This window comes from Oncorhynchus gorbuscha, unplaced genomic scaffold (assembly GCF_021184085.1).
Source record: "Oncorhynchus gorbuscha isolate QuinsamMale2020 ecotype Even-year unplaced genomic scaffold, OgorEven_v1.0 Un_scaffold_7:::fragment_2:::debris, whole genome shotgun sequence".
Lineage (NCBI taxonomy): Eukaryota > Metazoa > Chordata > Actinopteri > Salmoniformes > Salmonidae > Oncorhynchus > Oncorhynchus gorbuscha.
In genome coordinates, this window is record NW_025745508.1 from 75,571 (window position 1) to 103,182 (window position 27,612).

Sequence of the window (27,612 nt, forward strand, 5' to 3'; positions counted from 1 at the left end):
TGCCCACACATTTTCCATAGGATTGAGGTCAGGGTTTTGTGATGGCCACTCCAATACCTTGACTTTGTTGTCCTTAAGCCATTTTGCCACAACTTTGGAAGTATGCTAGGGGTCATTGTCCATTTGGAAGACCCATTTGCAACCAAGCTTTAACTTCCTTATTGATATCTTGAGATGTTGCTTCAATATATCCACATAATTTTCTTTCCTTGTGATGCCATCTATTTTGTGAAGTGCACCAGTCCCTCCTGCAGCAAAGCACTCCCACAACATGATGCTGCCAGCCCCGTGCTTCACGTTTGGGATGGTGTTCTTCGGCTTGCAAGCCTCCCTCCTTTTCCTCCAAACATAATGATGGTCATTATGGCCAAACAGTTCTTTTTTTGTTTCATCAGACCAGAGGATATTTCTCCAAAAGTACGATCTTTGTCCCCATGTGCAGTTGCAAACCATAGTTTGGATTTTTTAATGGCCGTTTAGGAGCAGTGGCTTCTTCCTTGCTGAGCGGCCTTTCAGGTTATGTCGATATAGGACTCATTTTACTGTGGATATAGATACTTTTGTACCTGTTTCCTCCAGCATCTTCACAAGGTCATTTGCTGTTGTTCTGAGATTGATTTGCACTTTTTGCACCAAAGTACCTTCATCTCTAGGAGACAGAATGCGTCTCCTTCCTGAGCGGTATGACGGCTGCATGGTCCCATGGTGTTTATAGTTGGCACTATTGTTTGTACAGATGAACGTGGTACCTTCAGGCGTTTAGAAATTGCTCCCGAGAATGAAACACACTTGTGGAGGTCTACCATTTTCTTTCTGATGTCTTGGCTGATTTCTTTTGATTTTCCCATGATGTCAAGCAAAGAGGCACTGAGTTTGAAGGTAGGCCTTAAAATATATCCACAGGTACACTTCCAGTTGACTCAAATGATGTCAATTAGCCTATCAAAAGCTTCTAAAGCCATGACATGATTATCTGTAATTTTCCATGCTGTTTGAAGGCATTTTCAACTGTAAACTTCTGACCCACTGGAATTGTGATACAGTGAATTATAAGTGAAATAATCTGTCTGTAAACAATTGTTAGAAAATTACTTGTGTCATGCACAAAGTAGATGCACCTAACCGACTTGCCAAAACTAGAGTTTGTTAACCAGAAATTTGTGGAGTGGTTGAAAAACAAGTTTTAATGACTCCAACCTAAGTGTATGTAAACGTCTGACTTTAACTGTATTTTGCCTATTGGTGATGTCATTCGGAAACATAATGTTAACTTTGACTGCTATGAGGACGATACACAGCTGTACATTTTGATGAAACATGGTGAAGCACCAAAATTGCCCTCCCTGGAAGCCTGTGTTTCAGACATAAGGAAGTGGATGGTGGCAAATGTTTTACTTATAAATTTGGACAGAGATGCTAGTTCTAGGTCCTAAGAAACAAAGAGATCTTCTGTTAGATCTGACAATTAATCTTGACTGTTGTACTGCCATCTCAAATAAAACTGGGAAGGACCTCGGTGTTACTCTGGACCCTAATCTCTTTTTTGACGAACATATCATATATATATATTTTTTTGAATTTTAAACCTTTTTCTCCCCAATTTCGTGGTATCCAATTGTTTAGTAGCTACTATCTTGTCTTATCGCTACAACTCCCGTACGGGCTCGGGAGAGACGAAGGTTGAAAGTCATGCGTCCTCCAATACACAACTCAACCAAGCCGCACTGCTTCTTAACACAGCGCCATCCAACCCAGAAGCCAGCCGCACCAATGTGTCGAAGGAAACACTGTGCACCTGGCAACCTTGGTTAGCACCCACTGCGCCCGGGCCGCCACAGGAGTCGCTGGTGCGCGATGAGACAAGGATTTCCCTACCGGCCAAACCCTCCCTAACCCGGATGACGCTAGGCCAATTGTGCTTCGCCCCACGGACCTCCCGGTCGCGGCCGGTTACGACAGAGCCTGGGCGTGAACCCAGAGTCTCTGGCGGCACAGCTGGCGCTGCAGGACAAACGCCCTTAACCACTGCGCCACCCGGTCCGGGGGCCACCTGGCCACCCACCTGCGCCACCTGGTCCGGGGGTGTGAAGGTGAACGGAAAGGCACTGGAGCAACAAACCGCCCTTGATGTCTCCCCTCTCTCCACTGGGATTCTCTGCTTCTAACCCTATTACGGGGGCTGAGTCACTGGCTTACTGGTGCTCTTCCATGCCGTCCCTAGGAGGGGTGCGTCACTTGAGTGGGTTGAGTCACTGACGTGATCTTCCTGTCCGGGGTTGGCGCACCACTCAGGTTTGTGCCGTGGGGCAGATCTTTGTGGGCTATACTTGGCCTTGTCTCAGGGTAGTAGGTTGGTGGTTGAAGATATCCCTCTAGTGGTGTGGGGGCTGTGCCTTGGCAAAGTGGGTGTGGTTATATCCTGCATGTTTGGCCCTGTCTGGGGGTATCGTCGGACAGGGCCACAGTGTATCCCGACCCCTCCTGTCTCAGCCTCCAGTATTTATGCTGCAGTAGTTTATGTGTCGGGGAGCTAGGGTCAGTTTGTTATATCTGGAGTATTTCTCATGTCTTATCCGGTGTCCTGTGTGAATTTAAGTATGCTCCTCTAATTCTCTCTCTCTCTCTTCCCTCGGAGGACCTGAGCCCTAGGACCATGCCTCAGGACTACCTGGCCTGATGACTCCTTGCTGTCCCCAGTCCACCTGGTCATGCTGCCACTCCAGTTTCAACTGTTCTGCCTGTGCCTATGGAACCCTGACCTGTTCACTGGATGTGCTACCTGTCCCAGACCTGCTGTTTTGGACTCTCTCTCTACCACACCTGCTGTCTCTAAGTCTGAATGATCAGCGATGAAAATCCAACTGACATTTACTCCTGAGGTGTTGACCTGTTGCACCCTCTACAACCAATGGGATTATTATCGACCCTGCTCGTCATCTATGAACATTGGAACATCTTGGCCATGTTCTGTTATAATCTCCACCCAGCACAGCCAGAAGAGGACTGGCCACCCCTCAGAGCCTGGTTCCTCTCTAGATTTCTTCCTAGGTTCTTCCTAGGTTCTGGCCTTTCTAGGGAGCTTTTCCTAGCCACTGTGCTTCTACATCTGCATTGCTTGCCGTTTGGGGTTTTAGGCTGGGTTTCTGTACAACACTTTGTGACGTGTAAAAAGGGCTTTATAAATACATTTGATTGATTGACTGATTGATGTCATTTGATCAATAAAAATAATTAATTTGATGTGGATGTTTTGTATCTTTACCCATAACTTTGCACCTTTGATGTGAGGACATGATTTTGTTCTTTCTGGATTCCATTAGAATGACAATCAAAGAGAAAAGGACTTCAATTCCGACAATTTAATCCTGCAAAATACTGTTCTTAATTATACAACTAGCTTTTTTGCCAGAGCAGAGATGCTGAATTATTTTGTTGCTTGAGCTACAGACATCTATATTGTTCTGCTAATAGTAGTAAAGGCTCAGTGCACTATTTTTATGAGAAGAAAAAAAACATCTTTAAGAATAAACATATTTTTAAAATGTATATACAATACCAGTCAACATTTTTGATACACCTACTCATTCAAGGGTTACACTATTATTCTACAATGTAGAAAAATAGTACAAAAAAAAAAAACTCTTGAATGAGTAGGTGTGTGCAAACTTTTGACTAGTACTGTATATTTTTTTAATGATGATTTTTCAGGGAGTGCTGCAGCGCCCTCAGCACCTCTACTTCCCGCGGCTATGTGGCCTACTAAAAACAAACGGGCCATTATGAGGTAAAAAGCATAACTGTGTCCATTTGTCCTGTCATCTTTCACAGTAGAAGTAATTATGTAGCTATTTCCCCAAATTTACAGTACATTAATCATATTATTCATCACATACAATACATTGTAAGAGCTTGGCCTACAGAAGAATTGGCCTGTAGTATCAAGTGTAGCACTCATGAGCCAAAACGTGTCCTCGGAATGTCTGTAGGTCTACTAAATGTTACATCACAGTATTGTACTACACCATTTCAGGCCGCGCGTGTATAAACCCGGAGCAGAATCAGTCAGTTAATGCCTGCCCATTGGTCATCGTCTGATCTGACGTAACTGTAGCGGCTGTGGCCGTCATCTCTGGTGCCTGTCCCATCTGTTCGGTCTGAGAGGCCAGCAGCCAGGCTTGGACCACAGTGTCCTGGTGGTGAGTGGGACTGGACGAGGTCCTGTTCTTCCTCAGGAGGATCAGTCGTGGGTTCTTCATCAGGGTGTAGAGGAGCATCCATTGCCGCCTGGCCCTGCTTCCACGGGCTGAATCTACAACACAGTGGTATTAGAGAGAACTTCCACGGGCTGAATCTACAACACAGTGGTATTAGAGAGAACTTCCACGGGCTGAATCTACAACACAGTGGTATTAGAGAGAACTTCCACGGGCTGAATCTACAACACAGTGGTATTAGAGAGAGACTGACATTATCTACAAAATATTTATTACGTGTCCCAGTGTTCCTATTTCAGGTCTCAAATGTCACTTGTGTGAGTTGTGGGGTGTCCAGGATCTGCTAATTTGTCTCTTTTGATCAAGTCTGGGTTGGGCTACTGAGGTTTGCAGTGTCGGAAAAAGTACATAATTTTAAAGATACCTTTAGTAGAAAATGACTCAAGTAAAAGTGAAAGTCACCCAGTAAAATGCTACTTGAGTAAAAGTCTAAAAGTATGTTTTTAAATATACTTAAGTATCAAAAGTAAATGTCATTGCTAAAATATAAATAGTGAAGTACAGATACCCCCAAAAAACTACTTAAGTAGTACTTTAAATTATTTTTACTTAGGTACTTTACACCACTGGAGGTTAGTATGATTTGTGCTCTCAGAAGCTTCTGATCTCTCAAGGACTATTTAGTCTAATACACACTCACATGATGAGACACTTCAACCTAGAGTAAATTATATTTTAAACAGCCCATTATTTGATCTGCAGCTGTGTTCATGACATCTTGATGTTAACTGACCTGGCGAAGATGTGTTGTTGAACGTGGAGTAGGATGCTGCCTCTGTGGTCCTCTGTTGTTTCGCCATGGTGTTGGACAGGAGAAGATGGCAGAAACACACCATGACAGGGTTGTTGTGGTAGTGGTCTGCAAAAATCATCCCGATCCAAGTACTGTAACCTAAAATAGACAGTCAAAGAGTTACATTCTATATGACATGTACTTGCCACACAATCTTTGTCATACAAATCCTGTCAAATGCTGCCACCTTCTGTATAAATCCGATATTACAGGCCCTGCGATTGACGAGAGCAGTGTTTCCAAACCTTAGTCCTGGGGCCACGCCTCTGGATGCACGTTTTGGTGTTTTTCCCTAGCACAACACAGCTGATTCAAATATCCAACTCATCATCATGCTTTGATTATCTGAATCAGCTGTGTAGTGTTGGGGCAAAAAACTAAAGGTGAACTCAGAGGTGGTGGTGGGGGGGTCAGGACCGAGTTTGGGACTAGCGTCCTGTCCAAGGGGTGTACTTGTTCACATCAAGCTGCCACACTCTCCAGTAGTGGTAGGCAACCCTGGTCTTGGAGTGCTACAGACACTTCATGATTTGGATTTAACTGACCTGGAAGACCAGGTGTGTCAAATTTAGTCAATCACTGAACTGATTAATTAGCTCAGTTGGTCAGGTGTGGTGTCTCGTTGGAACCGAATCCTGCAGTACTGAAGACATTCCAGGAACAGGGTTGCCTACCCCTGCTCTACATAAAGGAGAGATAGGCTCCTGCTCCTATGAGCCGTTCTGGCTGGCTACGCACTTATATTACAGTGATTGAATCACCTGTTTGTACGTAGCTGCACCTGTGTGAGTTTTCAACCAAAAACTATAGGCTTTAATTAGGGCGGAGAGTTTTTCTTGGTCAGGGAAAACCATCTGGGCCCTAACTAGGTCACGAAACTGACCAGGGTCCATGGACTCGTATCCCTTCGGCATGATGGTACGGTCGATGCGTGACACCAGCCAGGTGCCCACCACGCAGCTGGTTAGCAGACGCAGGATGCAGTTACTCAGGCCCATCACAACGTTGTAGAAGAAGAAGAAGTAGTTGAAGTTGTGGAACGCCTTCCTAAAAGGGGAGATACCATAGAGTGCCATGTCAACAATGTACACTGAGTATACCAAGTGCTAGGAACACCTTCCCGATATTTCGCCCTCAGAAAAGCTTCAATTCGTCAGGGCACGGACTCTACAAGGTGTCGAAAATGTTCCACAGGGATGCTGGCCCATGTTGACTCCAATGCTTCCCACAGTTGTGTCAAGTGGGCTGGATGTCCTTTGGGTGTTGGACCATTCTTGATACACACAGGAAACTGTTGAGCGTGAATAACACAGCAGTGTTGCAGTTCTTGCCACAAACCGGTGGGCCTGGCACCTACTACCATATCCCATTCAAAGGCACTTAAATCTTTTGTCTTGCCCATTCACCCTATGAATGGCACACATACACAATCCATGTCTCAATTCCCTCAAGGATTAACTTCTTTTTTTAACCCTGTCTCCTCCCCTTCAACTACACTGATTGAAGTGGATTTAACGAGTGACATTAATAAGGTATCACAGTTTTCACAGGTGTTCTTAATATTTTGTATACTCAGTGTATGTATTTCCTGATATGTATGCAGAACATGCCAAAGTGGGGTCACGGCATGTGTGTGTGTCTGTGGTTGTGTGTGTTCTTGCGTGTGTGTGCAAACAGCTTGACTGCACATTGTCTTTGACACACATGTATGCATTATGAAGCTCAACTAGCTCTGGTTTGGGTGAAACGCTGTGTCAACCCATAAAATCTCCTCCAGTCTGTCACCAGAGGCATGCAAGATTAACTTGTAAATACTGGTTGTGTTTAACGCTTCACATTAGCTTGTGGACATTAGCGTTAGCAGGTGAGAACCACTATTACTAATCCCCAGCGTTAACCCTGGGCTAAGAAAAGCTTGCGTAACTAAGGTCAACTAAAATAAATAGCTGTGGGTAAAGAAAAATACTTGTGAAAAGATATTATGATGTAAACCAGGAAGTCCAATGCCAATTTTTGTCCCAATATTTACCTTTGCAGTATGATATGTATAGTACAATGGAAGCTGCTGAGGGGAGGACGGCTCACGATAATGTCTGAAACTAAGCTAATGGAATGGCATCAAACACATAGAAACCATGTGTTTGATACCATTCCACTGATTCTGCTCCAGTCATTACCTCTTGTGGTACAGTACCAGTGAAAAGTCTGGACACACCTACTCATTTAAGGGTTTTTCTTAATTTTTTACTATGTTCTACATTGTAGAATAATACGGAAGACATCAAAACTATGAAATTACACACATGGAATCATGTAGTAACCAAAACGAATCAAAATATGTTATATTTGAGATTTTTCAAAGTAGCCACGCTTTGCCTTGACAGCTTTGCACACTCTTGGCATTTTCTCAATGACCTTCATGAGGTAGTCACCTGGAACTTTTAACAGGTGTGCCTTGTTAAAGGTTAATTTGTGGAATTTATTTCCTTCTTAATGCGTTTGAGCCATATTATGGCAAGAACAGCTCAAATAAGCAAAGAGAAATGGCAGTGCATCATTACTTTAAGACATGAAGGTCAGTCAATACGGAACATTTCAAGAACTTTGAAAGTTTCTTCAAGTGCAGTTGCTAAAACCATCAAGCGCTATGATGAAACTGGCTCTCATGAGGACCACGACAGGAATGGAAGACCCAGAGTTACCTCTGCTGCAGAGGATAAGTTCCTTAGAGTTAACTGCACCTCAGATTGCAGCCCATTGTAGCTTCACAGAGTTCAAGTAACAGACACATCTCAACATCAACTGTTCAGAGGACTGTGTGAATCAGGCCTTCATGGTCAAAATGCTGCAAAGAAACCACTACTATACGACACCAATAATAAGAAGAGACTTGCTTAGGCCAAGAAACACGAGCAATGGACATTAAACCGGTGAAAATCTGTCCTTTGGTCTAATGAGTCCAAATTTGAGATTTCTGGTTCCAACTGCCGTGTAAGGTGTGATGGTGTGGGGGTGCTTTGCTGGTGACACTGTCTGTGATTTATTTAGAATTTACATTTACATTTAAGTCATTTAGCAGACGCTCTTATCCAGAGCGACTTACAAATTGGTGCATTCACCTTATGACATCCAATGGAACAGCCACTTTACAATAGTGCATCTAAATCTTTTAAGGGGGGGGGGGGGTGAGAAGGATTACTTTATCCTATCCTAGGTATTCCTTAAAGAGGTGGGGTTTCAGGTGTCTCCGGAAGGTGGTGATTGACTCCGCTGTCCTGGCGTCGTGGGGGAGTTTGTTCCACCATTGGGGGGGCCAGAGCAGCGAACAGTTTTGACTGTACTTCCTCAGTGGTAGGGAGGCGAGCAGGCCAGAGGTGGATGAACGCAGTGCCCTTGTTTGGGTGTAGGGCCTGATCAGAGCCTGGAGGTACTGAGGTGCCATTCCCCTCACAGCTCCGTAGGCAAGCACCATGGTCTTGTAGCGGATGCGAGCTTCAACTGGAAGCCAGTGGAGAGAGCGGAGGAGCAGGGTGACGTGAGAGAACTTGGGAAGGTTAAACACCAGACGGGCTGCAGCGTTCTGGATGAGTTGTAGGGGTTTAATGGCACAGGCAGGGAGCCCAGCCAACAGCGAGTTGCAGTAATCCAGACGGGAGATGACAAGTGCCTGGATTAGGACCTGTGCCGCTTCCTGTGTGGGGCAGGGTCGTACTCTGCGGATGTTGTAGAGCATGAACCTACAGGAACGGGCCACCGCCTTGATGTTAGTTGAGAACGACAGGGTGTTGTCCAGGATCACGCCAAGGTTCTTAGCGCTCTGGGAGGAGGACACAATGGAGTTGTCAACCGTGATGGCGAGATCATGGAACGGGCAGTCCTTCCCCGGGAGGAAGAGCAGCTCCGTCAAGGCACACTTAACCAGCATGCATACCACAGCATTCTGCAGCGATACGCCATCCCATCTGGTTTGCGCTTAGTGGGACTATCATTTGTTTTTCAACAGGACAATGACCCAACAAACCTCCTAGGCTGTGTAAGGGCTATTTGACCAAGAAGGAGATTGATGGGGTGCTGCATCAGATGACCTGGTCTCCACAATCACCCAACCTCAACCCAAATGAGATGGTTTGGGATGAGTTGGACCGCAGAGTGAAGGAAAAGTAGCCAACAAGTGCTCAGCACATGTGGGAACTCCTTCAAGACTGTTGGAAAAGCATTCCAGGTGAAGCTGGTTGAGAGAATGCCAAGAGTGTGCAAAGCTGTCGTCAAGGCAGAGTGAGGCTACTTTGAAGAATTTCAAATCTAAAATATGTTTTGATTTGTTGAACACTTTTTCGGTTACTACCTGATTCCATACGTGTTATTTCATAGTGTTGTGTCTTCACTATTATTCTACAATGTAGAAAATAGTCAGATTAAAGAAAAACCCTTGAAAGAGTAGGTGTGTCCAAACTTTTGACTGGTACTGAAAATGTGGGTGTTTAATCATGCACCATGTCCTCCCTTGAAATCCTTTAATTAAGGAACTGTTAAGCATTCTTCTTTCTTTGTGTGAGCATTCCAAAGACTGGGTAGAGTCCGTGATGGGTGAATGACTGGTGACCAGTAGGCTAAGGTGAACGTTAGGTCAAGAGGTATGGCCTGTGTTGCATAATACCCCACCTGTTGTTGAGTGCCAGAGGTTTCTTCCTGTCTGACGGTGAGATCTTGTCCTGAAGGAAGAACACTTGGACCAGCACCACCTGTAGTATAACCAATCCTATAACGATGCCTATGGTCAAACTGATAGAGAGAACGTTACTTCATACAGGATAAGGAAACTCACACTGCTTGGTGTATACATACCCAGGAAATATGTTACGTCAACACTCAATGGGGTAAAGAAATACCAGCGATCAGTGACATTTTTTCATATGAGCTGAGCGGCTCCTTGAATATGTTTTATTTCTGAATAGTTAGAGCCTGTTTAAAGCACTGAACGGGCCAGTTTCCCAAATCCAGATTAAGCCTAATCCTGGACTTAAAAACACTTTGAATGGAGATTCTCTGTTTATCTGGGTCTGGGAAAATGTCCCATGGAGTACACTTACAGAATGGTTCCCATGTTGGTCAACATTTCCAACACTCTTCCATTTTGGATGGGGAGGACCACTCCGTAGGTAAAGAGCAACGCAAAGACGAACTGGACAAAGTGAACAATTAGAAAACCTGGAAGAAATTGGAGAACTTTCATATAGAATGCATTTATTTATCTTTTACCTATCCAATAAATAATTATTCACGGTCACCTCCAAAATGATTGGCACCCTTCATAAAGATGAACAAAAAAGACTGTAAATAATACAAATACTGCGCTATACTGTATCCCCCCCCAAAAAGTGACAATTACATAGTTTTATACTAATACAATTGCTCGGAGAAAGAGATTACGCTTAAGAAGTTGTTTTTTTTTTTATCTAAAAAAGATACCTGTCAATATTACTGGCAACCCTGAAGATTATTATAAATAAAATCAAACTAAATAAAATCTGCATTAACATTCTACTTTTAAAAAATGTATCTCAGTTTAAGGAACTGTATTGTGGCCTTCCTTGGCTTGCTGTTTCACTGGGGTATAAAAATGAGGTAACACACGTGCAAAATCCCTTTGTCATCCATCACCATGCGGAAAGGCAAATAAATCACAAATGAAAAGAGACAACTGGTTGTTGACATTCATAAATTAGGCAATGGGTACCAAAAAAAACCCTGAAAAACCAAATATACCACTTACAACTATTAGGGCAACATTTACAAAGTTTTAAACCACTGGAACTGTGGTAAACTTCCCTGGTAGAGGACCCAAGTGGATCTTGTCCCCACACACAGTGAGGAAGACGGTTCGGATGAGATCAAAACATTTTGTGGTCACCAAGCCTCCAACTCAAAAGTTAGACGCCAACACCATGCCAATAGGCTATTTTATTGAGAGCAAACAACAAATGTAAACTCCTGGAGTTTGCTAAACGGCATTGGCACTTGGATTAAAACCGGGTGCAATGGCCATCGCAGTTTTCAATCTCATTAAGCATTATCGGAGAAAGGCTTAGCGCTGTTATCCTTGCAAGGGGATAAGGCGCACAAAGCGTTGAAAACAGGAAAATCATTTTCACAGATATCTTTGAGATTTCATTTTATTACTTAAAACGAAACATTTTTCTCTGAGCAATTTTATTAGCATAAATGAGTATTTTGTTTATCATATAATATGTCTCTGTATTGGTATTACTTCTTTTCCACAGTATTCTTTGCTCATCTTTATCAAGAATGGCAATCATTTTGGAGGTGACTGTTTGTCTCATTCTATATATCCCCTTATAAGTATGTATCGTGTGGGCTGAAAGGAAGAGGAAAGGTTGTCTTACCCCACAAAGTAAATGCTATTTGCCATCCGGAGTATCTTGTGATGGCAGCCTGTATGTAACGTTACAAAATATGACTCTTAAATATTTTGACACTACAAAAAAACATTCCCAATAATTCTGTGGAACATTCTGGCATTGGAATGCGCTGCTACTCACCACACTGACTGCAGAATTGGGATTATGGAACTTCTCAGGAAGAAAGGCCTTCTCCCCCGCCCACAATCTCTTCAGATGTTTCCTGTGACAGGGCGAAAATTATAACAGCAATGCTAACAGATCATACATCATTTACATAATCTATACTGTGTATATACAGTATATGGAATATTTGTGGAATAACTGCATCAAACAGGACATACCGGTAGCATGCTAACACATGGAATGTGTATGACACAGACGTTAGGCTGGCAAAGATGGTTGTGGCTAGCCAGCACTCTGGAAAATTCATTCAAACAAACAAACTGACACGTAAACTATGCAGACTGATGAATGATAATGGTACAAATATTCAGGCAAATTCTGCACTCTTTGAAAAAAGGGTTCCAAAAGGGTTCCAAAAGGGTTCTTTGGCTGTCCCATATGGTTCCAGGTCGAACCCCCTGGAACCATGTAGAACCAGATAGAACCCTCTGGAACCATGTAGAACCAGAGGATTCTACATGGAACCCAAAAGGGTTCTTCAAAGGGTTCTCCTATTTGGACAGCCAGAGAACCGTTTTAGGTTCTAGATAGCACCTTTCTTTCTATGAGTGTGGGTGCGGCAACACACGCACGCAAGCATGCACACACACAATAGTCTAAACCACGCTCCTTACTTCTGGCAACGTGAGCGAATTCCTCAAATTGGGGGATCATATCTACAAATATCTCTGTCTCATTGCAGGAAAAAGCCAGCTTCTTCAGTTGGTCTTTCAGAACATCCAATTTATCAAACGCATAGTCACTGAGACTATAGTCAGCCAAAGTCATCTGTGGAAGGAGAGACGCACCCAAAGCACACAGTCAGAAGCACACAAAAATATGTCAAATAAAATACCTAAAATAAGTGTAAAATAGCACATGAAAAACCTAATCCCGCCCATATAACAAGGTGAACCGTGTATAAGCCAATCAGGGATATGATGGATGTGCCGATCATTCTGTTAGGGAACTTGAAGTGGGGGTCCCAGTCATAGACCCTCCTCTGGAACCAACTGCTGTCCTCCAGTTTCCTATCAAAACGATTACCGGAATTTAACGAAACCATTCTTAACGCTCAATGAAAAATCACACAATCACACAACCAGTTGATGCAGAATGTTTGCATGACCAACGATGAAATGTGAATGATTGTCACGTGTTGAACATAGTAGGCCTAATTTTGAAACCAGGCCAATGGTGGTGTATTTATCAATGGTGTGACAGGCTGTTACCAATGATTTACTTTTATATAACCACAGAATATATCATGAGCCAGTGTTTCTCCTTACTGTTCAATAGGGATCCTCCTCAACAACCTCTGTACATGTTTGGCCTGGTGACACTGGATTAGATGGTCTTGGTCCTGAAAGAAGATTCTTGTCAACAGACAAACTCATCATTCATTGGATGGTTGCTCCTCAAAGTCGGGCATGTCTAAAGACCTTTTGGCATGCTGAAGACTAGTAAATGCTAACCTAGATCTCTCCCCTTGTTGTGATGGCATTTTTTTTTTGGAATGATCTGAAGTTCATGATATATATATAGTTGAAGTCGGAAGTCTACATACACTTAGGTTGGAGTCATTAAAACTCGTTTTTCAACCATTCCACAAATTTCTTGTTAACACAATATAGTTTTGGCAAGTCGGTTAGGACATCTTCTTTGTGCATGACACAAGTAATTTTTCCAAAAATTGTTTACAGACAGATTATTTCACTTGTAATTCACTGTATCACAATTCCAGTGGGTCAGAAGTTTACATACACTGAGATGACTGTCTTTAAACAGCTTGGAAAATTCCAGAAAATTATGTCATGGCTTTAAAAGCTTCTGGTAGGCTAATTGACATCATTTGAGTCAATTGGAGGTGTACCTGTGGATGTATTTCAAGGCCTACCTTCAAACTCAGTGCCTCTTTGCTTGAAATCGTGGGAAAATCTAAAGAAATCAGCCAAGACCTCACAAAAAATGGTAGACCTCCACAAGTCTGGTTCTTCCTTGGGAGCAATTTCCAAAAGCCTGAAGGTACTAAGTTCATCTGTAAAAACAATAGTACGCAAGTATAAACACCATGGGACCACGCAGCCGTCATATCGCTCAGGAAGGAGACGCGTTCTGTCTCCTAGAGATTATCGTACTTTGGTGCGAAAAGTGCAAATCAATCCCAGAACAACAGCAAAGGACCTTGTGAAGATGCTGGAGGAAACAGGTACAAAAGTATCTATATCCACAGTAAAACGAGTCCTATATCGACATAACCTGAAAGGCCGCTCAACAAGGAAGAAGCCACTGCTCCTAAACCGCCATAAAAAAGCCAGAGTACGGTTTGCAACTGCACATGGGGACAAAAATCATACATTTTGGAGAAATGTCCTCTGGACTGATGAAACAAAATCAGAACTGTTTGGCCATAATGACCATCAATATGTTTGGAAGAAAAAGGAGGAGGCTTTCCAGCCGGAGAACATCATCCCAACCGTGAAGCACAGGGGTAGCAGCATCATGTTGTGGGGGTGCTTTGCTGCAGGAGGGACTGGTGCATTTCACAAAATAGATGGCATCATGAGGAAAGAAAATTATGTGGATAAATTGAAGCAACATCTCAAGACATCAGTCAGGAAGTTAAAGCTTGGTTGCAAATGGGTCTTCCAAATGGACAATGACCCTAAGCATACTTCCAAAGTTGTGGCAAAATGGCTTAAGGACAACAAAGTCAAGGTATTGGAGTGGCCATCACAAAGCACTGACCTCAATCCTAAAGAAATTGTGTGGACAGAACTGAAAAGAGTGTGCGAGCAAAGAGGCCTACAAACCTGACTCAGTTACACCAGCTCTGTCAGGAGGAATGGGCCAAAATTCACCCAACTTATTGTGGGAAGCTTGTGGAAGGCTACACCTAAATGTTTGACCCAAGTTAAACAATTTAAAGGCAATGCAAACAAATACGAATTGAGTGTATGTAAACTTCTGACCCACTGGGAATGTGATGAAAGAAATGAAAGCTGAAATAAATAATTCTCTCAGGTATTATTCTGACATTTCACATTCTTGAAATAAAGTGGTGATCCTAACTGACCTAAAACAGGGACATTTTACTAGGATTAAATGTCAATTGTGAAAAACTGATTTTAAATGTATTTTGCTAAGGTGTATGTAAACTTCCGACTTCAACTGTAAATCTCATTTGAATATGAGTCGTAAAATAACACAAGTATGTATTTCATCATATCTGATATACGCTATTGAGATTAATTTCCCCATTTCACTGACACAAATCCTCAAACGGATGTGGTAACAACTATTTCTCCAACTGAAATTCTCACCTCAGTTTCAAGCTGGAGTCGAATCCGAACAGCTTTGACCAGCATGTATGTGAACCGCCCCAGGAGGAATACGAGAGACAAAATGGTCGGCCACTGGTAGACGAGCTTCTGGTGACTACCCAGTATCTACAGAGTACAAGTTCAAATTCACATGGCAGTCATAGACACAGAAATACATAGGCCACACCTACTGTAAAGAGTGATGAATGACTTGGAAAATATGGTCAAGGATATAGATTTTAAACGTAGTAAGTGAGAGGAATAACTCCTTTGGCATGTGTGATAAAGATATATTATTGAATGCAATGACATCACATACTGTACTGGGAACTATATGTGAGATGAATGGCTTGGGAAACATGTTAAATGTTATACAGTGTATAAGCATTTGAACATAATGACAATGCTAATAAACGGATGCAAACCTGCTTTGTGAGTGGTAATAGCATCAACGACAGGTATTCAATGCCAATCAAGTTAGGATAAGACACATTTTGTCTGCTATTCAGACAGGCTTTTCTGTTTTTCTGTGCTATCATGCCAGGATGTCAGAAACACAAAATGGATTCAACACATTCTATCACACAATCATCATAGTGGTGGTTCGTCACCCCTTCCCAGAAGAGTGCATATCCATTTTTATTTTCACCTTGATAAGTGCTACAGTCAGTGGCGACCCGTCATTCAAGGCAGGTGGGGTTTTGAGTCCCAGATTTGTTGTTGTTTAATTACAACGTATTTCTTTTTGGGGGGGGGGGTCTTGCCTGTTTTGCATGTTATTTTGGCATTAATACGTGTCACATATCAGTTTGCAAACAATGTAAAAAATGACATATCATTGAGTTAATAAAGCAGCATACAAACATGGTCTCTTTTTTGTTGTCTTGAGTCAGGCAGCTCCAAAATGGTGGTGTTTCAGCCTAGCTCAGTGCTTTCTGTGGTGGTGGGGCAAGCCAGCAGAAAATACGGAGCGTTGCGCAGTGATTGACTCAGTGTTCTATCACTCATGGGTGACTTTACGTCACTGCCAAGAGTAAGAGGAGACATTGAAAATTCTAGCCATTCGGCTGCTGCCATAGAAGTGCCCATCCAAGAAGGCTCAAGGTCATTGGCCACAGATAAAAGGTCGTCAAATCACGTTATATCTACCGTAGCTTTGATTGGACTGATCATTTCAACATCATACTTCACAATCTTAGATAGCAGTCATCAACATGAATCAAGTTGACAAATCCTTTTTAGTCCTTGTCATTTGAAGAGAAATTATAGGTAAATCGTATCGGTGCTCATCAGCCATTGAACGTTACAGTTGGAAATCGCAAATTCAATGAGTGGTTTGGAAGGAATCGGTGACAGTGGCTGTGTAGTCCCAAATCTGGGATTAAGGGTCTGTTTTCCAATTAAAAATTATAAACATTCAACATTGGCCACGCTGTCAATGAAGCATGATTTGTGCCGCACTCAAAACAACTGTTAACTTGGAGGATCGCTGTGCCACCTTCCTGTTCAAGTGAGCCGAGTGCTACAATGTGAGTCTAAAAATGTATTGTATGCTGCTTCATAAATGATGTAATATGCTAGGGAGATACAGTATGCATACTGTAGCTAAGAAAGTAATACTAAGTGTATATTGTGTAGTAAGATGGTAGTAGTCCATGTGCCTCACCCTAAAAATGTGGTTCATTTAGCTCTCTTAATTTTGTCTACTGTTCTGACTGTTCTACTGTAGCCTTTTACCTGTTTAAGAGAAATGTAATCATTGAATATTGTAAGAGCTTCCATTGTCTGCTTATATGCCCACTTTATTTAACCTACGGTTCGGACTTGGTGTACAGGGAGAACACTGTAAGAACGGCCCATGTTCTGAATTCTGTCGCCATACATTTGAAAGTGCTAAACAAATAGTTAAAACGACTACGTCCGTCCTAGTTCGCTCATTAATGCCTTAATCAAAATTACGGATGGCCTTTTATCCGCTTGTCGTCCCCTTATGCCATAGCTTGTACATTTCAATTGTCATTATAAACCACATTTGTTTAAGTAAGTCAGCAATATCAGCATTGTTTTTTTTGAAAGGCAGTAAAGGAGGCTGTGGTAAGATGTTGGGACTGCCGTTTGGACAGCTTTATGTAGGCCCATTGTAAGACCCTTTTGTCACCGTTATAGTGCAATTAATGTATTGGTTAGTGTTGTGTTGTGTAGTGGCTTTGCTGGCATGCATCCCACTTTTTTTTTTTTTGCCCCACAAAGACTTACATGCTAAAATCACCACTGACTACAGTACTCTTGCTTGCAGGCAGTATATGTTGCTAAACCACCTTGCTATACCAGCCTGTTATACCACATTGTTTAAAGTATACTGAATGGCGAGGGTAAACGACTATGTGTTGGCTTGTTGAGTACTCACCTACCTTACCAATGGGACACATCACTGTATCCCACAGCGTGATGATTATCCTGCAAATAAAACCAAACAGGCTGTTATAGGGAGTCCTTAGATCAACACAACTCCTGTTCAGTAAAATCGCTGGGCAGTTCCTGTAATGACTAAATCAAGCTGTCTACAGGTACAGTGCCGTGAAAAAGTATTTCCCCCCTTTCGGATTTTCCCTGTTATTGCATCATTTTTCAACCAAAAAACATTAGATAAAAGGGAACCAAATAACAACAACAAAAAATACTTATTTTATTTCTATAAATAACAAAGTTATGCAATATCCAATTCCCCTGTGTAAAAAGTAATTGCCCCCCTTACACTCAATAACTGGTTGTGCCACCTTTAGCTGCAATGACTGCAACCAAATGCTTCCTGTAGTTGTTGATCAGTCTCACATTGCTGTGGAGGAATTTTGGCAGACTTCAAAACTGCTTGTTCCCCCCAGAACTACTTTTTTCAGCGCCATTTGTGGGTTTTCAAGCATAAGCTGCTCGTTTCAAGTCCTGCCACAACATCTCAATTAATTTAAGACTTTCTGGACTTTAAATAGGCCATTCCAAAACGTCAAATTACTTGCTTTTTTACCATTTTCATGTGGACTTGATTGTGTGTTTTGAATCATTGTCTTGCTGAATGACACAGCTGCGCTTCAGCTTCAGCTCACAGACAGATGACCTGACATTCTCCTGTAGAATTCTCCGATACAGAGCAGGTTCCTTCTATTAAGGCAAGTCATCCAGGTCCTGAGGCAGCAAAGCATCCCCAAACCATCACACTACCACCACCATGCTTGACCGTTGGTATAAGGTTCTAACTGTGGAATGCAGTATTTGGTTGTCGCCGGGAATAATGAGACCCATGTCGTCCAACAAGTTATACTTTTGTTATATATTTGTCCATAGAACATTCTTCCAAGAATCTTGATGATCATCCACGTGCTTACAGACGCTTTTTGGTAAACTTCAGTCAACTTTTTGGATGAGATGGCTACCATTATGTCTGGCAAAAAACCATACACTGCATTCCACAGTAAGAACCTTATACCAATGGTCAAGCATGGTGGTGGTAGTTCCCTTCATCTAACATGTGGTTTTTTGTTGAATATCTAATAACATGCAGCATAAAAAATATGCAAGAATATAGAAAATCAGAAAGGGGGCCAATACTTTTCACAGCACTGTAAGTCCCTATAGAGCCAGGAGATATTCGTCCTGACCATGTGCCCTGCCTGACCAGAAAAAAACTCTGGACCCTGACTTCAACCGGTCAGGTCTCAGGGTCGGTAAAAACTCCTGACCCTACATCATGACATCACATCAAACGTGCACTCACCATGTCAAAGAGTAGAGGATTCCCAGAACAGCCCCAAACTCTCGGCAAGGGGTTGACAGACACGCAAAGAAAGGGAAATAGGCCAGGCCCACCTCGAGAGCACCCACAAGGTACACAAAAGCTGCAAAGACAAAGACAAAGTTTAGCTTGTTTTGAGAGCAGTGCACATATCATTGTCACTAGAAAAACTCCCAGCCCTAACCATTATCAATGCTACAGTGCACAATACAGCAAACAGTGGCATTCATGAATCAATCAAGTACTCTTCCTAGGTTCCTGCCTTTCTAAGGAGTTTCTCCCAGCCACCGTTGTCACGGATCCTTGTTCCAATATCTTTCAGTCGTGTGAGTACCTGTGCTGTGTTGTTTTGGCTTTCGTGCCGCTTGCATTGTGCAGATGATTACGGGTCTCGACACGTGTGGTATCATTGTGCGCTTGTGTATTTAATCAAGGTACTCCTCGCTCTTTTGTTTGGGTTTCAACCCTGTGTTTTGTCTACGTGTTTGTTAGGTCTTCATCCCCGTGCATTTACATGGCACGCTGTAGTTTGGGTCATTAAAAAAACCTTATTACGCATTCCTGCGCCTGTCTCCCGATCCTTCATACCGACGTGACAACCGTGCTCTTACATCTGCGTTGCTTGCTGTTTGGGGTTTTAGGCTGGGTTTCTGTATAAGCACTTTGTGACATCTGCTGATGTAAAAAAGGGCTTTATTAAATACATTTGATTTGATACTAGGGAGATGAGAAACCCAGCAGGTGCTGAGACCCCTCTGAGGCTCTAATGTTGCCTGACACTCCTGCTACACTGGCATCCACTCGCTAAACGACATTCTGACACACCCCTGTTCAGTATTCCATTCACTCAGAAACATTTTGAATTACCTTTGGCCCAGGGTGGAACGTTGAAGGTCATGTAATGCTCTGAGAAAAGAAGCAAGACACTGGACGATACAGCTCCGAAGGCAAACCCATAGGACCATCTGTTACTGAGGTTCTCCATGAGGTCCAGAGGCCTGAGAGGGAGGGGGTAGTAAGAGGAGTATGTTTGTATCTATGAAGAGTGTTCAAATATTCTATCACACCCTATCCCTCATGTAGTGCAGTATTTAGGACCAGAGCCACACATCATACTCCCCATGTAGTGTAGTACTTTTGATCAGAGTACATACCCTACCCCATCTAGGGTGCATTTTTGCATGTGAGCTCTCAAAATTTTTAACATGTTTTTTACAATAACATAGTTTGGGAGTTAGAGAAGCTTGGATTCCACCTGGCGATCTGTTCACCGTCTGCCCTGGCTTGCCTCCCCCCTGTCTGGTACAGGTACCCTACCCCCCCCCCCCCCCCCTCTCTATCGAGCTTTCGTTCGCCCCCAACACACAGGCACTGTTGGGGCGAGTGACTCTGAACTTACAATGGCTAGCCCAAAGTCGTTTTTTTGTTCTTGTGCATATTGCTCTTTTGCCTCATGACTCCTGCATGCTTTGTTGACTATGAACTTTCTTGTTTACCGTACCGTGGGACAGACTATGTTTGTTCCCACATTCGGACTCTGACTCTATTGGTTACACAGACTTTTGGACACCCATCCTATTCGAACCACCTCTCGCCTGCTTTGTTTCATGTTACCTGATGAAATTGCTGTATAATATGATCCTGTTGCCATCTAATGCACATTCAAGTGTCCTAAATCAACACCTTAGAGCTCTCCCTGTCCTCTGCCGTACCTTGATTGTATTACTGTTGATATCTGGAAAGCTTTCTTAGCGTCCAAAAAGCTTTCTCTGCCCTTCACCTTGTTCTGAACACCTCCAAAACAAAAGTAACGTGGTTTAGTAAGAAGAATGCCCCTCTCCCCACAGGTGTTATTACTACTTCTGGGGATTCAGAGCTTGAGGTAGTCACCTCATACAAGTACTTGGGAGTATGGCTAGATGGTACACTGTCCTTCTCTCAGCACATATCAAAGCTGCAGGCTAAAGTTAAATATAGACTTAGTTTCTTCTATCGTAATCGCTCCTCTTTCACCCTACCTGCACAACTAACCCTGATTCAGATGACCATCCTACCCATGCTAGACTACGGAGACATAATTGACAGATCGGCAGGAAAGGGTGCTCTCGAGCGGCTAGATGTTCTTTACCATTCGGCCATCAGATTAGCCACCAAAGCTCCTTATAGGACACATCCCTGCACTCTATACTCCTCTGTAAACTGGTCATCTCTGTATACCTGTCACAAGACCCACTGGTTGCTGTTTATTTATAAAATCATCTTAGGCCTCACTCCCCCCTATCTGAGATATCTACTGCAGGTCTCATCCTCCACATACAGCACCCGTTCTGCCAGTCACATTCTGTTAAAGGTCCCCAAAGCACACACATCCCTGGGTCGCTAGTCTTTTCAGTTCGCTGCAGCTAGCGACTGGAACGAGCTGCAGCAAACACTCAAGCTGGACAGTTTTATCTCAATCTCTTCATTCAAAGACTCAGTCATGGACACTCTTACTGACAGTTGTGGCTGCTTTGCGTGATGGATTGTTGTCTCTACCTTCTTGCCCTTTGCGCTGTTGTCTGTGCCCAACAATGTTTGTATCCTGTTTTGCGCTGCTACCATGTTGTGCTGCTGCCATGTTGTGCTGCTACCATGCTGTGCTGTCATGTGTAGCTGCCATGCTATGTTGTCGTCTTAGGTCTTGCTTTATGAGTGCTGTGTTGTCTCTCTTGTCGTGATGTGTGTTTTGTCCTATATTTGTATTTAATTTATTTTTATTTTTAATCCCAGCCCCCATCCCCGCCGGAGGACTTTTGCCTTTTTGGTAAGCCGTCATTATAAAATAAGAATTTGTTCTTAACTGGCTTGCCTAGTTAAATGCACTATATAGCTTCTGGTCAGCGGGGTGGTGGCACTGACAATTTTCCTGCACAGCTGGAAATGCAAACTTGTAGAGTATTCAAAGTTTACAAAGGCTTCTTTGTCACGCCTTGGTCATTGTATCTTGTGTTTTTGTTATATGTTTGGGTAGGCCAGGTTGACCTGGGTTTATATGTTGATTCTTTGGGGTTTGTATTTCCTGGGAGTGCTCATTCACAGTTCTGGGTGTGTCTAAGTCCCTTGGCTGCCTTGACTCATTCCCTCTCTGAGTCAGCTGATTCTAGTTGTCTCGGATTCACCTTCCCCCTACTCACAAGGCAGGCAATGCTCGACCTCATCTTTACTAGATGGGTGATTCCACTAACCTCTGTGTTACTCTCCAAGATCTCTGTACCAGTTTCACCTTGTTTGTTGTTTTCTTCTTCAGTTATTTCATGTACCGCATTATCTTCATTAAAAGTCATGAGTAACCTCCCCGCTGCTCTCTCCTCTTCCATCCTGATCTCTTCTTCAAACAACATCTCCTGATTCTGCCTCCTCAATCACCCTCTCTGCACCATTCACAGACCGAGCAGCGTGTGAACTGGCAGGATCTGAAGGTGGACGTTATGGACAACAGAAGCAAGGAGTATACTACGTGGGAAGAAATCGACAGGTGGGCTCCGACCCAGAGCGAGTGCAGGAGCCCGCCTGCGGGGCATTCCTTACAGCAATGCGAAGAGGGCTACATTTTCCACGTCTGGAATCGCTAAAGCCATTCTACCAGAGCTAAACCAAGCATCTGCCTCTAACCCTAGGAAGCTCTTTGCCACCTTCTTCTCCCTCCTGAAGCCTCCCCCTCCCCCTCTCCCTGTTCTCGTGAAGAGCAGTTGCACCATTTGGGAGAGACTGCATCATTTGGAGATTTGGTTTGGGAGGACGAACACCGCGGTTCTGACCCTGCCCTACCCTGTGCTCTGACCTCTTTCTCCCCCTCTCCCAGAGGAGGAAATAGAAGCAGCCAACAACCTGCCCTGTTATGCAGGTGAATGAGGAGGCAGCACTTGGGAAAACAGAGTCTTTAATCCAGTTTAAGGAAATAGGACAAAACCGGAAAGTCACCCCTAAAAAAATAGCGGTAAATAAGGCTAGAAGGGAGAATCCAGTTATGCCAGGTAGGAGACCTGCAAGGATCCGACAGGACAGAAACGGAAAACAAGGGGGAAAAAGCGCATACTCCCTGTGCTCACCATTGGGCAGAGAGACCGGGCAGGCACGGTGAACAATATACAAGGAGCGCACGGAAAACAAGGGGAGAAATAGGGACTCTAATCAGAGAAAAGCTGGGAACATGGGACCAGCCCTTGATTATTGGGGAATAGGAACAGCTGGGAGCAGGAGCCAGGAACGCTTGGGCAGGCTCGGTGCTCAAGAGCTCCAGTGCGCCTAAACAGACCAGCAGGGGGTCTAACAGAAGCCAGCAAAATGACAAGACAATATAAGACAAAACATGACTCCCCGCACCAGGCTTCCTATCCCCTCCTCTTCTCCAGACCATTTCCAGTTCCAGACCTTCTCACCAGGCCTCCAGTCGCTCATCAACTCATCACAGCCAGTGCTTTTCTCCCCTCCTGTGCTTCGGAGTCTCCAGCCTGTTTAGCGCAGCCCCTTCTGAAAAAACCCACTCCTGCGCTGCCGGAGTCTCCTGTCTGTCCAGCGCCACCAGTGCTACCAGTCGGCCCAGCGCGTCCAGTGCGCCTCGCCTGTTCAGCGCAGCCAGTAGCTTTTTCTCCTCTCCTGCACTGTTGGAGTCTCCCGCCTGTTTCAGCGCAGCCAGAGACTTTCTCCTCTCTGCTATCCGGAGTCTCCTGTCTGCCCAGCGCCGCCAGTGCTCCCAGTCGGCCCAGCCTTCCAGGTGCGCCTGCCTGTTCAGCGTGAACCATCAGATCCTCTCCTCCACCGCTCCGGAGTGGGCTCTGTCTGCCCAGCGCCGCCAGTCGGCCCAGCGTCACCACCTGACAGGATCCGCTCCTACCAGGTGCCAGTCTGCCAAGATCTTCTAGATCGGCCAGACCACCTGGTGTCCCCCAGGGCTCTGTTCCAGGCCCAGCCTAGCCAGGATACACCAAGTCACTTGGCTCTGTCTAACCTGCCATGAGATTCCTATCATTGCTACTGAGCTTCCTCTCAGTACTAGGCTTCCCTCTGTACTGGGCCCCCTCTCAGTACCAGGGGCTCCCTCTCAGTCTGGCAGACCTCTCAGTGGGCTTCCCCTCAGTACCGGGCTGCTGTCCTCTCCCAGAGCGCTGTCCCGGGCTGCCCCTCTGTCCTGAGCTGCCCTGACTGCCCTGTCCTGAGCTGCCCTGCTGTCCTGAGATGCCCATCTATCCTGAGATGCCCCTCTCTCAACCCATCAAGGCGGTTGCCCGTTCCTGTAGGTTCATGCCCTCAACATCCCGAGCTGCCCCTGCCTCCACAGGAAGCTGCGCAGGTCTAATCCAGGCACTTGTCATCTCCCGTCCGATTACTGCCCTCTGTTGGCTGGGATCCCTGCCTGTGCCATTAGGACTTCAACTCATCCAGGCCATGGTCTGGCGGAAAGGTGGATTATCTTAGGTCGAAGGGGAGGAACTAGGACATTTATGGAGTGGGGTCCACATCCCTACAAGACCAGGTGCTTGCCACCATAGACAGACGCCCACCCGGACCCTCCCAGGCTCTGATCAGGCCCTACACCCACCAAGGGCAGGGGGGGTTCTGTCACCTCTGGTCATTGTATCTTGTGTTTTTGTTATATGTTTGGGTAGGCCAGGGTGTGACATGGGTTTATATGTTGTATTTCGTATTGGGGTTTGTATTAATTGGGAGTGCTATTATTAGGGTGTGTCTAGTTAGGCTTGGCTGCCTGTGGAACAAATTCCTCAACGGAGTCAGCTGATTCAATCGTTGTCCGGGATTGGAACCCTCTTTAAGGAATACCTGAGGATAAGTATCCCCCCTTTATGATTTAGATGCACTATTGTAGTGACTGTTCCACTGATGTTAGGTGAATCACCAATTTGTAATTAGTTTCTGGATTGTTGTTTTCTTCTTCAGTTATTTAAATGTAATGTAAAATCTAAATTAAAAGCATTCAGATGTAGGAACCTAATTTAATCTGCATTTGTTCTGATTTTCTGCACAAGGAAATGCAAACTTGTAGAGTATTCAAAGTTTAAACATTCTTAAGTTGTTAATTTCCACTTTAAAATGTCCGACTTAATTTGCCCTGATGAAAAATGGATCAATAGACAAAAGCATAATAATTCCCATTTCCTGTTGCTGCAGGATTATTTGTTTGCTTTAGCAAACTGGCTCAAATTAAGATCCTACATTTGTATATTGGGAATAGGATGTGATTTGAGATGAAAACCGGTGTGTGTCTGTCTCTATCTTTAAGGATCAGCATGGGTTGACCGGTAAAGGGTCAGGGGTTACGGTGTGACTCACACAACAATGCCAAAGCGGTTGTTGAGAAAGGGGAACTTCTCATCAATGGGCAGGTGTCTGGATCTCCTCTGCAGGGCCGACAGCACAACCACGATGACGAACTATGTAGAATTCACAAAAGAGAGCAAAGACTAGGGTTGCAAAATTCCAGAAACTTTCAATAAATTCCCTGATTTTCCCAAAATCCTGGTTGGAGGATTCCTGGAATCAGAAGGGAATAAGCGGGATTTCTTATTATTTAAATATAATTTATATTTCCTTTGTGGGCTTTTGTTCTGTACAGGCTTCCTTCTTCTCCCTCTGTCATTTAGGTTAGTATCGTGGACTAACTACAATGCTGTTTATCCATCCTCCGTTTTCTCCCATCACAGCCATTAACCTCTGTTAACTGTTGTAAAGTCACCATTGGCCTCATGGTGAAATCCCTGAGCGGTTTCCTTCCTTTCAGGCAACTGAGTTAAGAAGGACATCTGTATCTTTGTAGTGACTGGGTTTATTGATACACCATCCAAAGTGTAATTAATAACTTCACCGTGCTCAAAGGGATATTCAATGTCTGCATTTTTTCTACCAATAGGTGCCCTTCTTTGTGAGGCATTGGAAAAAAATAATCTGTGTTTGATATTCACTGCTCGACTGAGGGATTTTACAGATAATTGTATGTTTGACTTCCTCATCTCTGTACCCCATTCAAAAATCATGTTAAACACTATTATTGCACACAAAGCGAATCCATGCAACTTATTATGTGACTTGTTAAGCACATTTTTACTCCTAAACTTGTTTAGGCTTGCCAAAACAAAGGGATTGAATACTTAAATTGTAAAACATTCAAGGGGTGTGAATACCTTCCGAAGGCACTGTTGAAAACATGATAATTTGTCAGAAAAATAGCATTGTCTTATTACATAAGCATACCTGTAGTAAAAAAACACAGTTGAACAGAATATATCTTATGTTGATGTACTACACTATCTAGAACCTAAAGGAGATATCTAGAACCTAAAAAGGATTCTTCAGCTGTCCCCATAGGAGAACCCTTTGAAGAACTCTTTTTGTTTCCAGGATGACCCCTTTAGGGTTCCATGTAGGACCCTTTCCACCAAGGGTTCTACATGGAACCCAAAAGGGTTCTACGTGGAACCAAAAAAGGTTCTCCCTGGAACCAAACAGGGTTCTCCTATGTGGACAGCCGGACCCTTTTTTCTAAGAATGTAGTGTTACTGGCATCAGTGGATGTTGGTAACACTTTACTTGACACCTAGTGTCATAACACGTTATGATACGGTCATAACCATGTCATAATGTCATAACAGCTGACATAACTTGCCATAACCTGTCATAATACGGTCATAACACATATATGTAGACCTGATGTGACATTGATTGCGTTATTTTATGGCTGGTTATGACACCTACAAAAGATTGTCAAAACCAACAAAGCTTACCACACAACGTAAAACATTCCATTACACCACAGCCTACAACATTTTCTGAAATTGACCATACTGAATTATCATTGTAACTGTGAATACATTAATGTCAGACATGCACCTACCCCAATGCTCTGTTGACTGGGATGAATGCAGGAGAGGATTTCAGGAGCAGGACAAGACACCCATTTTTTGGACTGATGACTGACATAAGGGCATGTACGTGATAGGTCTATCTGGCTTACATCATTCCGATCATACTGGTCATAATGCTTCTTGACAGTGTCATAAAGTGTAAAAACCCGACTTTAAAGAATTCATTACAACAAAAAAGGATTTAAGAAACACACTTTCAAATGGAAACTTCTTGGCCGGGAAAAAAACACATTTGAATAAATGTGGGTTTTGACACTCATATGTAGGTGTCACAATCAGCCATAAAATAACGTAATATATGTCCCAACAGGTGTAAACATATGGGTCATGACAGTGTTATGATCATATTATGACAGTGTTATGATCATATTATGACAGTGTTATGATCATATTATGACAGTGTTATGATCATATTATGACAGGTCATGGCAGTGGTTATGACATATAATGACATGGTTATGACTGTATTATAACGTGTTATGACTGTATCATAACGTGTTATGACGCTAGGTGTCAAGTAAAGTGTTACCTGGATGTTAATGTACTGTACGAGGACACAGAGACCCCTTACCGACGGAATGAGAGAATAGTGTAAGAAGAGGTCCATGGATACACCACTGTCACAGGTCTGGTTTGGAGAGCCCCTTCAAGACAAAGATAAATAAACAATTAGAAAAAGGGAAGTGGACTTTCAGACTGAATAATACATTTCCGCCATGAACAAATTAGTAAGATGTGCGTATTTACAGTTATCAAGCATCCCCTTCTAACTGATACAGTAGTTAGACAAAATTTGAATTGCACTCACATGTTGCCTCTTATCATGTTGAAACTACTTTCAACGAGCAAGGGAGTAACATAAAAGACCGTTCTTAAAAGCGACAACAGAAAGTACTCTCTACTGATAGCTCTCAAAGCCCCGTTTCCTAGTTGCG

At 43.5% G+C, this 27,612-nt stretch overlaps 1 protein-coding gene across 1 annotated transcript; it reads right to left on the reverse strand.

Annotated features, from left to right (window-relative positions):
• Positions 1–3,344: 3,344 nt before the first annotated feature.
• Positions 3,345–27,612, reverse strand: stra6l (STRA6-like). The gene is made up of 18 exons (XM_046334471.1): positions 27,486–27,612; positions 27,249–27,321; positions 25,089–25,189; positions 19,629–19,759; positions 18,744–18,864; positions 17,386–17,431; positions 14,975–15,100; positions 12,941–13,014; positions 12,568–12,682; positions 12,287–12,440; positions 11,831–11,906; positions 11,628–11,709; positions 11,472–11,520; positions 10,158–10,275; positions 9,730–9,849; positions 5,951–6,114; positions 5,008–5,166; positions 3,345–4,309 (listed from the first exon to the last, which is right to left on the reverse strand). The coding sequence occupies exons 1-18, from the start codon at positions 27,500–27,502 to the stop codon at positions 4,059–4,061; spliced, it is 1,977 nt and encodes a 658-aa protein (XP_046190427.1). The 5' UTR covers positions 27,503–27,612; the 3' UTR covers positions 3,345–4,058.

Excerpts from the sequence above, each read along its gene's own strand:
- stra6l (XM_046334471.1), bottom strand. Across the intron at positions 19,760-25,088 it reads AACCGCTTTGGCATTGTTGT|GCCTCTGGACCTCATGGAGA; the intron begins GTGAGTCACACC and ends CCTCCCTCTCAG. Across the intron at positions 18,865-19,628 it reads CGTTCCACCCTGGGCCAAAG|CTTTTGTGTACCTTGTGGGT; the intron begins GTAATTCAAAAT and ends TTGTCTTTGCAG.